The sequence below is a fragment of the Terrapene carolina genome, unplaced genomic scaffold, assembly GCF_002925995.2.
Source record: "Terrapene carolina triunguis isolate 2854851 unplaced genomic scaffold, T_m_triunguis-2.0 Scaffold130, whole genome shotgun sequence".
In the NCBI taxonomy this organism is placed as follows: Eukaryota; Metazoa; Chordata; order Testudines; family Emydidae; genus Terrapene; species Terrapene triunguis.
Window position 1 is genome coordinate 8162182 of NW_020664481.1, and position 13559 is coordinate 8175740.

Sequence of the window (13559 nt, forward strand, 5' to 3'; positions counted from 1 at the left end):
GCAGCAGCTGCCACAGTTCTTCCCTGCCGTGGGGAAAGGCTCCATCAGCAGGGCGTTGGCAGAGCCCTTCCTCGCACAAGAGCCTCTTCCCGCAACAGGGAGACAGAAGGACACTATGTGACTAAAAACAGCAGTGTAGACAGGAAGACATGGCCTGGGCGAATAGAGAGCACGTACTTGGGTACAAACCCACAACTTCAGGCACGTTTGTACTCTATTTACCTAAGCCAGGCTTCACCATCTACACTGCTATTTAAACCCACGCAGGCAGGCGGAGTACATACTCTACTGCGCAGTGTAGACATAGCCTTATGCTGTTATGTAAAGTGCTGCATACATTGGGAGCACTAGGTAAGTAATAAGTCATAAGACATCTGTACTCCTGAGTCTTGTGTAGTCACATACCAGATTCGGAGGGTTGGTTAGCAAGCTGGTATGCTAATGTTCCTTATGCCTCAGTGAAGCACACCAAGCACATAATTTCAAGAGTCGAACATTTTAGATCCTCTGACTACTTCTTTCTTTACCTAAATCAATCTAAAACAAGCCATAATTTTAAACCAGGACTCATGCCTAATACAGTGCAATACTGGTTCTTTCTGCCATCTATGCTGGCTGCCTAGAGGTCATTAAAGATTTCATGATGCTTTTAAAAAAAAGATTGAGAACTTTTCCAGGATTCTAACCAACATTCCCACTCTCCATACAAGACAGACAGGTACCGTTGAGGTGCATATAGCTGTTGCATTTGCCTACACAGCCACTGCACTACCAGTCTAAAACTGATTGAAGGGGTCCCATCATCTCTTACAATCTACAAAGAGGTGGTAAAAAAATTAATACCTTATTCCAACAGAATTAAGGAACCTAGTTTCAGATATTCTAGGAACAAAATGTAACAATTCCTCTCAGGACGAGATTAGAAAGATTGAAAAAGAACCAGGCTTCACAAAGTGTAAAATGCAGCGGGGGAAAAAAAAAATTCTTAGTCTAAAGTGAAGCCAGCCCATCAGTTTTTCAATCATTAAAACACAGGGTGTATTGTATGTGCTGCTTGTGCATAAGCCCTACCATATCAGGTAGCTCGATGGCTCCCTAAACAGAAGGCATGAAACCCAACAGTGACGATCCTTAAAGGATCCTTTCCTTTGGAGAAGGTGACACTGCGTGGAATTCTGTTTCATTACCATAAATAGTATGTTTTAATTTTTTGAAAAGCAAGAGTAAAATACAGAAAGACAGGCTGTTTCCTCTTTCCTTTGTCCAGATAGTTTATTTTTTTCCATTTAGAATTGGAAATGGTATGATTGCAGGTTCCGGGAAACCAAAAATCAGACAGACCTCATCTGCTGGCCAAATTGGAATTAAAATATTCTGCTGCCTTATAACAACGTGAGAGAGGGGGTAAGTTTGTGCTGTCAGAGGTAGTGCCATTATTTCAGTATCAAACACTCCAAAATTGTAAACAGAGGAAATGCAAGAAGTATTTTAGAATCATTACAGTGAGCTTTGGCACTACTACTTAATGCTTTACTCTCAAGACATACAGAGGAAAGACATTCAGGAATGGTATTATAAATTTTCACCCATTTTAAAAACTGTATGCAAGTCTCACAAGCCACCAGCGACAGTCAACCAAAAATTTACAGCCAAGAAGCATCTGGCTACAAAAATGTAATATTGCATCACTGTATCTTTCACACAATAAGAGTGAAATTCACACTCCCAGGGTGAAGTCTGAATAAATGGGCTTTGCAATCTGGGGTGAGGAAATATTCTTCCTCCCAAATCTGAAAACAGGATGTGTGCAACTTAACCACAGTCTCTGCCACCACCATCTTTCAGCTATAGATGTAGCTCACCCAGTGCGCCCTTGCCCCAGATACTGTCTCTATTCAGTAGATTTACACAAGTCATGGATCATTGGGTCACTCCCCCCGCCCAGTCATTCCTCCCCTGGCCCACCTTCAACCCTGCACTCTCACTTCTTGCCACCAGTCCCCTCTATAGTGGAATCACTGTGAATTGGGCCTTCCAGAGCTAAATTGCAGAGAGGTCAAAAGGATTTCATCCCTGAGAGACTACCTGAAAAATAATAATGACCATCAATAGGGAAGTCCAGTACATTGACAACCTAGCTGAAAATGTCACACAATTAAAAAACAAAACAAGAAATTGTGTCTATCTAGATGATATACATGTATTTAATCCAATAATGTGCTGTTTGGTTTGATATGCTTCAGTTTGTGTAATAGATGGGTAGTATTCTGAATTCAAATCAAGCTCAAGCTTACTTTTCAAGCTTCCTCTCTAAAAAAAATCCTTGTGAATGCTTTCCATTGGCTTCCTGTTGGGCAACTCCCCTTCTAAATGTAAGTTAATCAGAAAGGGAAGATGAATTTGTTTTTTTAAAAACCTTATAGCCCTCATTTTTAAGCTCTTCTCTGCAACATGAACCCTAAAGGCTCAAAACGCAGAAGGGAAATAAAAAGCCAAACTTTTAAAATCATATATTTTTAAGACAATCGAGTGATTTTTCGTGCAGATTTTTAAATGCTTGAGGTTGGCAATACTGCCATTTTCCTTACTAGCAGACAGCAAAATGTAACTCAATCTCTAACAGTAGTCACCAAATATCAACCCCAATCTCCATGACCAATCTCTCTGAGATGCTGAATGCCCTCAACTTTCACTGAAGTCAATGGGAGTTCAGAGCACTCATCACTTCCTGGTATCAGGGACCTAGTTATGAAAAATATCCACCATTATAGCTATCAGTTAACCACAACCACATCAACGGATGTTCTTCTAACAAGAAATTTTTCCTTTTCTGAAGATGCTTCCTTCAAATGGGAGAGATACAGCAACACCAGCTCTCTCCTGAACAATTATACTAAAACCTTACCGGCTTCATTTTCTTCTGGTCACCACCTCTCTTTTCATTCTTTTTAGAAGCATCATATGTGGCAGGATTGATACACCATAAGCATTCTGTCCATTTGCCATAGATCACAGAGAGCTTCTTCTTGCTATTTATAGAGGAAAGGAGACTTATTTTTGCTGCCCAATTTCTATAACTTCCTAGCCTAAATTAAAATCAGCATGACTTAATCCAGATTATATTCAGGTTTTCCTGTTTCTTTTTTTCCCCTGATTACTACAAACTTCTGGGAAGCCATTTATCAGAACATAAATGCAAAGATGAACATTTCAGTTTATCCCAACATTTATGGTAGTCAGTCCTGTGCTTTGAATGCTCCCTCACTATTTAGCCATCAGTCTTGTGCTTGTTAAACTGATTATAGAAGCAATGAAGCTGATATTGTAGTGTATAAAGACCAAGAGCTATAGAACAGGTTGCATTTGGGGAATACAGCTGTTAGCATTTTTTGGTAAATATTTTTAAATGAAGACTAGAAGTCCTAATACATTACTAAGGAAAGGACACAGTCAGCAATTGTATTATTCTCTACGTTGTCTCTGGATACCTCTCCTTTAAATCAAGATTGCTGCACTAAAGTCCAAGGTGCAAATGGCATTAAAGCTTTGCTAATAGTGACTGAAATGCTCACTCTAAAACCAGTAAGTGTAATGCTCACCCAGAAAATAGAAATGAATGAGAATGGGAGGAGTCTGTACCAATGTAAAAATTTAGCAGTCATGTTGAGCATGTGTCAGTCCAACAAGCTAGTGCTATAAAGAAAGTACTAGATGCCCATATAGTATAAGACAGACAGACTTTCCACTTACTTTTTGTCCTGAACGTGACCCTCTACTCTGTGAAGCTCTTTCCCAAACAGTCCACATGGTTTAAAATTAAGGATACATTTATCTCCAGTACTGTAAAGGGAACAAGCATACCATTTAGAAAGCCAGCATCTAAATGTCTGAAGTAGAGTGTTCACTAATGTATTTACTTTGCTAAAATGAAACTAACACTATTTAATGAAATCACTTAGACCTGTGTTTAATATTCGATATCAGGTAGTAAAAGCCACTGGATTATTGAAAGTCCTTGTTGCTCTTTTTTATTCTAAGACAGGCATAAAAGGTAACACAGAGCTTGTTAAAACCAAAGGAAGACTTTAATGGGTGATCTCTGCATAAAGTGTGCATATAAAACTCACTGGAGTCATTGGGAGTTAAAAGGAAAAGGAATATAGGACTGTCCCCTACCCAGGGTATTTCTTATTATATCACTATCAATACCCTGATGGTGAGCTAATCACATGAAGTTGACAAAGCTACTAAAGGTAGCTCACACTGTAAATGTGCACTCAAGTGCTACTGCCAAACAACGTTACAGCCAGACGTCAAGCCAGGATTCCTGGACTAAATTCAGGAAACTGAAATAACCGTGGCCATTATTGACTAGCGGGATGGTGATTTATGATGTGTGTGTGTGTGTGTTAAACATAATTCACTGCAGAGCCATTAAATGGCAATTCACTATCAACTGTGCGGGGTTTGAACCCGTGACCTGGAGTTGAAAGATTCTGTATCCCATCCAGTCTTCTGCATAATCATGTGTTATCACTGTTTTGATATTTGTTTCAAACTCAAAAAACTACTTAACCAGTTCAGAAGAATAAATAATTTAGACAGTTTTCAGCAGATCAACAGGAGATAACATTTTGGACCTAGAAGACCCATTACAAAAGGGAAGGCTTTTGGATCTATGATTATCATTTATCAGTCTCTATAATGGCCAATGCTCATAGCTTCATAATGAGTAATATTACCTGTGATTTACAATTTCTATTGTTCCATACTGTTCTATCCACAGTTTACCTATAATTATGTTATGTACACAACAGGTTGGGTTTGTCCACGTGTAAGCTTCATTATGTCTGTGAAAGAAGCCAGAAAAGTGAAGTCAGATGCCAGGAAACTAAATCCACTTCTTGAACTAAAGATAGAAAGTGAAACAGCATTAAACTCTAATTTGCCTTGAATCTTGTAGTGGGGTGGAATACTTAGTACCCCACTGAACAGTATCTACTTAGCTTTCTTTTATTTTATTTATTTTTTTAAAGTATACGGACTTTCTTTGTAACCAAGGCAGTGTGTTCTATCTGAATCTCACTAGACATTAATAAGTGATTTAAAAAGAGAGAGAGAGAAAATTGCCTATGGAATCATCTACAAATGTGTGCCCTTTGATAACATGTGCTCCGGAGCAGGGCATCAGTAGCAATCAAGACATTTTAAATATTTTAATTTGTCCTTTTAAAGTTGAGAGAGAATCTGATGCTCACAAGAGAGTTTTGACTGATAGCCCTAGACACTGAAGTCTATTCAGCCACAGGAAGCCACACCGTAACCTTCCCCAAGTAGCCCCACCACAGGCCACAGCCATGACCCAGAGAGACCACTTTGAAAGACAAGAAAGTAGTTCCCTCTTCATGACTATTTAATATGAACATCTCTGCTGAGGCTGCCATCAAGGATACTGGTCACGACCAGTTTTGAGAGAGACACTGACACCACTCCACTGGGAACTAGGCAGACCAACCCACTCAGATAGATAGGTTTTCACACACGCATCTGATGGTAAATGCTTTTGGGCCTAGTTTCAGAGATGTGGAAGTCAATGGGCTCTGCAGGTGCAGAGTACCAGTTGGGGGGGGGAGAGGGGGAGACACATCAGGCCCTTAATCTTAAGTGAGTTCTGGGGGAATGAACTGAAAAAAAAAAAAAATTGCAATCTTCCCCCGCAAAAAAAAAAAAAAAGGAAAAGGGAAAAAAAAAAAAAAAAAAAACCCTCACAACATGGAGGGACCCTTGAGGCCTGCACCTGCTTTCACAGAAGTCAGTAGGAGTTGTGTCATTAGTCACTAGAGCTCATACCTCCCTGATTCTACAAGCTATGTAATTACTGACACCAGAAAAATAACCTTCTTGTGTAGGGCTTATACTTGAATAGAATGCCAGCTCATTATCTGAAAAAAAGAGATTTTTGTCACTGAGTCCATGACACTATTTTCAGTCTTTTTTAACTATGTTCACAATCTAATTTAATCCTTAATTCCATCTTTCCACTTCATCCCTATTTTTTTTTTTACTACTGAGTTACTCTGAAGAAAAAAATCCTAGCACTAAAATTCTCAGCTTAGTTTTGTATCAAACATGCTCTGTAGCACCAACTTTACAAAGACAGTATTTGTTGACTCAAGTCCGTCCCCCCCCCCCCCAAAAAAAAAAAGTTTCTAAAAATGGTCAAACTGTTAATCTGTCAACAACTGGATTCCTATTTTCACTGGCTTGGCCAAGTCATATTTCTGCCATGAAGTCATCTTTTATCCCTCTTTCAACACTGATGAAGCAAATATTGTCTGGATTCAGCACTGTAAGCAATTAAGATATTTTAATAATATTGTAAGTCAAACTTTTCTCTCTCAATTCTGTTTACACAGAGAACACAAGAAAAAAAATATTTTGCTATAATGGCAGCAAGAGCAAACAATTAAAGCACCAACCACTTTGTAACCTTCACCTTATATCAAGAAGTGACTGAACAAAACTTTGCTTAATGTATCTGACTGGTCTGTCATTTTCCAGTACTGCATAGACACAGCCTTAAAGTTTGATTCCTTTAGTGACAAACTGCCTCCCACTGAACTTTAGAACAATAGTTGCATTTTCATATAAGGCTCACATGGCATAAGAAATTAGAGCACTTTAATATTTCTATTCATCCTGCGGTTTTTGGGATGGCAACATTTGTATGGCCCACAAATATAACAAGTTGAAGCAGCACTCACCTGTCCTAGTTTACCACTTGAAATGTAATTTAATATTGGGGTTAGTGAAAGGTGGCTGCTAATCAAACTACGGATGTTTTGAAGTGCAGTCATGACTAACCCAAAAGCAGCCTGTATGTTTACTTACAGCGTAGTTTATTAAACACATTTGTTTCTAATGAATTCTTGCCCAATACTGCTGGTATGCTTATGGATCTAGTTAGATCAATAGAGAGTCTAGTGTGTTCACAGGAGAAGTACAGCATCGAACAGTTCAGAACCCTAAAAAACCATGAAGTGAATGGCACAAAACCTCAACTTGCTTTTTGACTGATCAAACCACAAGAGGTTAATGAAACACTTTTCTGAATAAAGGCAATTTTTCCATTACTAGCTTTTATTTTGGTTGAATGTTTGTAGTCTACATTTAAAAATGTATTAAAATAATTTATCTACATATCAAGGAATTGGGGTAGAGAGGCAAGCTGCCCAATTACTCTGTTTTCATCACAACACAGTTCAGATACCAAGCAGCTCATGTTTTATATTCCCCAGAAAGTTCAGATATCATAGCATCGAGTTACAGTTAGACAAGAATCTCCAATAGAAGTGAACCTGTTATAAGGTAAGCAAGTCACCACCTTATTAAAACCAAATGTCTATTTAAAGGTTTCACAAAAGCAGCAGATTTCAGAACCACTTCTCTAAATCTACATCTGTTTAAGAACTCTTATGAAACCACCTCAAAGTGCTCAATTCCAGAATGATTTACTTCACTATCATCCTGAGTGCACTCATTAATTCCTTACCGAAAAGTCTAGGGAGGCTTTTTAATTTAATTATAGCTCGGCCATGCTACAAAACAACTTATGAAATCACTTGCTTCGTAAGATATGCTCTCAGTCAGACATGAGCCTGGGAGTAACCTGGAAATAGAGATTTGGTTTCAATAAAGAGGCCTCTGTACACAAGTAGGCGAGTCATGTCTAACGGTAGGTATAAATTTACCTGAATTCCTGGGGTTTACCATGGCATACAGTATCTGTTCTGGAGAAGTTATATATAGTTTACACATACACACTGTTGACATTATCAAAACCACCTGGGGTATTTAGAGGCAAATTTCCCAATGAAATTAACGTGGCATCGATTATCTCAGCCAAAGTATTTTTAGTTCTCTTTTTTTAAGGCACCTAACAATATTTAAAGAACAAGTAATTTTAAATAGCATTTGGTTTCAGGAAATGCCAGTTGCCTTTGAATAAAATCAGGCCAAATTGTTACAGCTGCAAGACCATGGCATTCTTCCAACAAAGCCCTGGAATTAACCGATGAGCAATAGCCCATGCTTAAATCCCTAGTATCCCCTCCTTCCACCCACTCCAAGAAAAGTTTCATAATTAGTTGAATGCTTCTTCAAGGCAGTCATGGCCCAGATATATATATTTTATGGTCCTTTAGAGCATTTACTATATTTTTTTTAATATAGTTAAGGGATATATGTCCAACAGAGAAAAAAGGTTTTGGTTATACTTACTTTAGAAGCTCCAACGTAATTGTTCCACGGGGCTCTGCTTCTACACTCTTCCCCCAGAACTTTAATTTGGGGTAGATTGATCCATGAAAAACAAAGTCCTTATTGAGGCCTTCAGAATAAAATGCACTAACAGGTGGGTGGTGACTGACTTGTTCAGATATCAACCTAAATCCTAAATCCTCCCTAGGCAGGGGAAAAAAAGAAGAAGGAAAAAAAAAGGTTAGGTAGTCAACATTTATCAAGAAGGAACTTATTAAAATTGCAATAAAAGTCAGATCACACTTTTTTTAAAAAACGTGTCTGAGGATTTTTAGACCAAACCTGAACTCAGATCCCATAGTCTCCATAGTGAATGTAGGGGATCAATAAATGCTTACACACGTCCCCCACCATGAAAACTACATCACAAACTGAACACTATCAATGCATATGTAGTAATTTCACTTGGGCAACTCCTGGCAATTCCAAAGCTTGCTGGGCAATAGTAGTCCACTTCTGGGAAACTGGGTTCAAATATGATTTACAGGACAATTGACCAGATGAAAGGGTCTCAATCTACTCTCACACTAGGTCATCAATAAGGCACTTGCTACAGTAATTAAGAGTCTCTGGTCAGGAGTGGCTCTTGGGAAGAATAGAATATACACTTCACTGCCCTTGTACAATTCAGAAAATATGAGTCTACAGATAGAAATAAAGTTTTTATTCTAAAAATCACTATCTTCTCAGATTCCATATTGATCACTGGGGTTTTCAGCTAATTGTGGCTATAGAGTTTAGATATATGACTGGTCAGAGTGAACTGATTTTCATCTTAGGGAATAAACTATTTTCCAATTTGCCATGAAGTCAGTTTAAATCACTAACCACCAACCATCCCTCCTCTTGAACGACATTTAAAAGAATTCAGTGTCACCTGATTAATTCATACGTTTCTCCTAGTAGAGGGTTAAATGGTTTGCCAGTTCTCTCCCACTGGGAAGCTACTGCAGAAACTGCAAAAGCAGCTACAGCCTGTAAACAAACACAGCAGGATGCAGTCTTCAGAGAGAGAGCTCCAGTGAAACATGTGCTATCGCAATTTTTAAAAACCCTCTATGTTCAGGAACTCTACCAACTTCTTCTTGTACCCCTGAGGTTCCCCCTTTTCTCCACATGCACCCAAACACAAGAGTGTGTGTCATTTTTTAAATCAGCCAGAGCAGTTGCTATGTGCTTCTTAAAGTTAAACACATTCTCAGATCCTGACAGACCCAAACTAGGAATAATGATCTATGATAAGTAATACGTGTGTGTGCGCGAGATGATGAATATTTCACTCCCCAAAAGCAATCATTTTCTCTGACAAACTTTTCCAGATCACACTGAGTACTCTCTGTTCCTCTTCACGCAGCTCTAAGAGAGACCTGGACTGTTCCTTTCTGCCCATCTTCCCCTCCTTTTGCCCAGTGACTGTGAAGTGGAATCTAGTTTAACATAACAGCAACTAGGTATCATTTCCAATGTCACTACGGAGAGGTCATTTTCACCAGTGTCCCTTGCAAAGCAGCACAGTTTTTATTTTGTTATATTTAATAATCCTGCTGCCAGGTATAAAGGACAACTGTAGCATCACACAGATTGGGCCTAAACTGTATGTATTTATCATACACAGTTTACCATGTGCTTCTTGTTCTCTACATTTCATTTAAGTAGAAATAGAGTTCCAGAGTAACACCTAAACCCTGATGTACACTAATTCAGGCCCACCATCAACAAGTCTTTTAGCATGTGACTAACCAGATACTTACTCCGCTCACTCCAAGGTATTTAGGGTTTGGGGTGGGAGGGAAGAATGGGAAATAAAGTCTGTCTCCACCACACCATTCTTAAAAAGCCAGTTAGCAAATGGATTTGTTTGAGGCTGTTCAAAGCCATAATCGAATCTTCACTAAAAATAGTGGGGTTTGTGCAATATTAAAAACAGCGATTAAAAAGGTGATGGGCCTGGGCATGTTCAGTTCCTGACTGTACTCTCCTCCTCTTCCACCCACTGCAGTGACCCCTTCAACCATCTCAAGGTGATGTATAGACCTACTGCAGGGATATTCATCCTCCTCCATAGCATCTGGTATTGGCCACTGTCAGAGACAAGAGACTGAACTAGATGGACCACAAGTCTGATCCTTTAGGCAATTCTTGTATTTCCTATAACCAGTCCACAAAGTGCCATACCCATCTCTCATCAGATGGGATGTCATCTTAAAGAGAGACTTTGAGGACACGAGAAATCCTTTCTAAAGCCAAAGAGTTGGAAAGTGTCACTTGCCTGCATCCTTTCCAGGGGGTCCGCATGACTGCTAGCTTTATGAATGAGGTATATGTGTTCCATGTATTCGGTTATCCGCTGGAGGAAGCTCAGTGGCTCATTGAAAACAATAGGCATTGTAATTTTAGACAGCTCCTAGATGATAAAAGGAGAAGTCATTCCCTTTGACACACTTCTAGGTTACCAACAGGCCAGAACAAGTTTCCAAGATGATCTCTGGGGTGGGTTGGCAATAGTGGTCTTCACTGACACACGATAGGGCCAGCTCAGACCCCTGGTTCTGGTCACTAAGTACCGTGGCTGGAAGGGATTAGAAGTACAGCAGAGGCCTAATGAGTATTGATAAAGGACTCCAAATGGAATCTTATCTAGAACTGCAGCCAAGAAAAGATGGTAACTGCAACTCAATGCCTTGTGATGGTGCAGAAGAGGTTAAACTTTCCTTGCAACAGATGATGCATTAGCGAGTCATTCATAGCATAATGAACTGGATCCCTTGAAAAATCATCACTGATCATCTAAACAGTATTATTGCTGTAACCACCAACACATTCTCTACTGTACTTTGAAACACCTTCAAGTTTGTGGAGGGAACAGGATTGAAGAGGTTTTCACAAATTTTAAGTGACCCTATTTGTATCAGTGCCCTACAAACAAGGCTAAACAGTGTTTCTTATTCTACCTCCTAGTTAGAGCTGAGCAAATCATTGATTTTTCTCTTCGGTGGCCAAACTTTTTTGGTTCGGCTCATTTCAAACAAAAAAATTTTTTCCCCTGATTTTTTCCTCAATGAAACGAAAATGGAAAAAAAATGGTTTAGAAAATGTTGAATCAAAACGATTCACTAAATTTGAGTTGAATTCGCAGATAGTTTCGGTGCCCTGAAAAATGCATTTTTCAGATAATTTAGTATTCGCCAAATAAGTTTCACCCTGCTCTACTGCTGATATGAAGAGACCCATTGCTTGAGCTTCAAACAAGCAGATGTATCAGGCCCCAGGCTCTTTTGCTATCCAATGCCTCTTTCTAGCCAAACAAAGACAGGCCATTTTTGAAAAAAGGTGCATCGATAAGACAGGGATTCTCTCCTCCCATTAAGATGCAAGCACTGCAATAAGTGACTGCAAATTTTTGAAAGGATTAAAGAAAATGTTAGTGACTGACCATTAAGATTGGAGACCAAGTGTCCTTTACATTGGTATCTACTGCTAATTAGAGTTCTTTAATTCTTAGTGTCAACAATAATCAGGTGACCCAATTCAGATCATGCCCACTAGCCTGAGTTTACACCATGAACTCTCTCAATAGAGAAACAGGGCATAGGATAGATTACAAATTCCCTTATTCTGTCATTCAGTTGAAAGTGAAATTTCCTGGTGTATCACATCCCTTTAAGCTATGTGAAAGCCAAAATAAAGCCCCAAATTATTATATTTTGACAACTGTTGTAATGTAATTTTATATTCTTCAACCCACGTTTGAAGAATATAAATTGAAGAATATATCAGTAAGTTTGAAGAAGTTTGAATATAAGTTTGAAGAAGTCTTTTAGGGCATTACTTGTAAAATGGTAAGAAATTATCAGTTCGACATACGCAACTACTGGGTCAGATAATGAAAATATTTCTTTAATGAATCTTTTCAAGCCAATATGAACAGCTCTGACAAAATGTCAAATACTAGATTATTCAAAACTGTGTTTCTCAATCCTCAGTTTACTAAAGGACACAAAGATTAAAAGTCAGAAGTTAAAAGGAGTTCTGACATAAATTGTTAACACCATCTTACCTTACAGAGAATTGTAAAATTTTTAAATTTATGCGGCTTACTTTTGGCATTTCTCAGCTTGAGCAATAAAACTAGTCAATTTCACTTTTGTCTACCATCACTTTCAAGTTCTTCAGCACCAGCAGAATACTCCACTGTTTGAGTGCCTTTGGTTTTGCATTTTTGTACTTCCAAACTTAATCTTCCTCCCTTTAAGATAAACATTTTACTAAGAATGCTGGGGAATCAAAGCTGGGTCTCCTCTGACTGCAGAGAATGACTTACCAGTCCAATGCATTTTTTTAATATACTCCACACACTGAAATCACTCCTAGAAAACATCGGTGCAGGTAATGATGTTCTGTAGGGTGAAAAAGCCATTAGAATAATTAACAAATACCTTATATAAAACAAATTTTTCATCTACAGATCTCAAAGCATCTTACAAAGGAAGGTAAGCCTCACATTGCAGAAGAGGCAAGGGAGGCAGGGAGGTGTAATGACTTACCAAAGGTCACACAGTGACCGAGCTGGGAGTAGAACTCCGGTATCCTGCCTTGCAGCACATTGAACTATTCAGTGAACTAAGTAGCCTCCTTAGCTAGTATATTTTATGTGTAACATGTACACCCACACAAACAGAAGCCTCCTTTCAAACACACCAAAGGACAGACTGTGTTCCCTTAGAGTCCTTCCCCTTAAAGCAGGATGATCCAGGCAGGAGAGAAAGGGAAGGGATGGGACCCAATGATAATGCGTTCAGTTACCAGGTTAATGAACATGCTACAAATACCAGGAAGCTATGCCCTGATTAACAGAATAAATTAGATTCCACCTTTCACTGGGCCAAGTCATCCCCACCCCCTTCCATAGAAAGACCTGCAGGAGATCTCGGAGAAAGTCTCCATGAAGATCCCCAGATCCTTCATATTGTCCTGCAGCCCCCCACACAATTCCCAGAGATCAATGGGATGCCCCACATCTCTGCAATGAGTAAGTTCCCTGGAGGACACCCCCCCTCCCCAAACCCTGGCAACATAACTCCAGTGAAGAACCACTATCAGACACACCTCAAAATCACAGCAACCTCCACATCAGGAGAGAATTGAGACAGCACTACAATGTAGGACTGTAGCATCTTTTCTAGGTATTCCTGACTGGGCCAGCTAAAAGGTAACATAAATCCTCCCTAGCCAGCACAGCT

The 13559-nt window shown here is 39.1% G+C and overlaps 1 protein-coding gene across 1 annotated transcript in view; it reads right to left on the bottom strand.

Annotated features, from left to right (window-relative positions):
* OSBPL2 (oxysterol binding protein like 2) overlaps positions 1–13559 on the bottom strand; it is a 56687-nt gene that overhangs the window by 11786 nt on the left and 31342 nt on the right. The window contains exons 8-14 of the mRNA XM_026652680.2: positions 12641–12716; positions 10589–10723; positions 9197–9294; positions 8281–8463; positions 4743–4850; positions 3751–3840; positions 2906–3029 (exon numbers count right to left, since the gene is read on the bottom strand). Of these exons, the coding sequence (XP_026508465.1) occupies positions 2906–3029; positions 3751–3840; positions 4743–4850; positions 8281–8463; positions 9197–9294; positions 10589–10723; positions 12641–12716 (814 nt within the window). The remainder of the gene's footprint in view (positions 1–2905; positions 3030–3750; positions 3841–4742; positions 4851–8280; positions 8464–9196; positions 9295–10588; positions 10724–12640; positions 12717–13559) is intronic.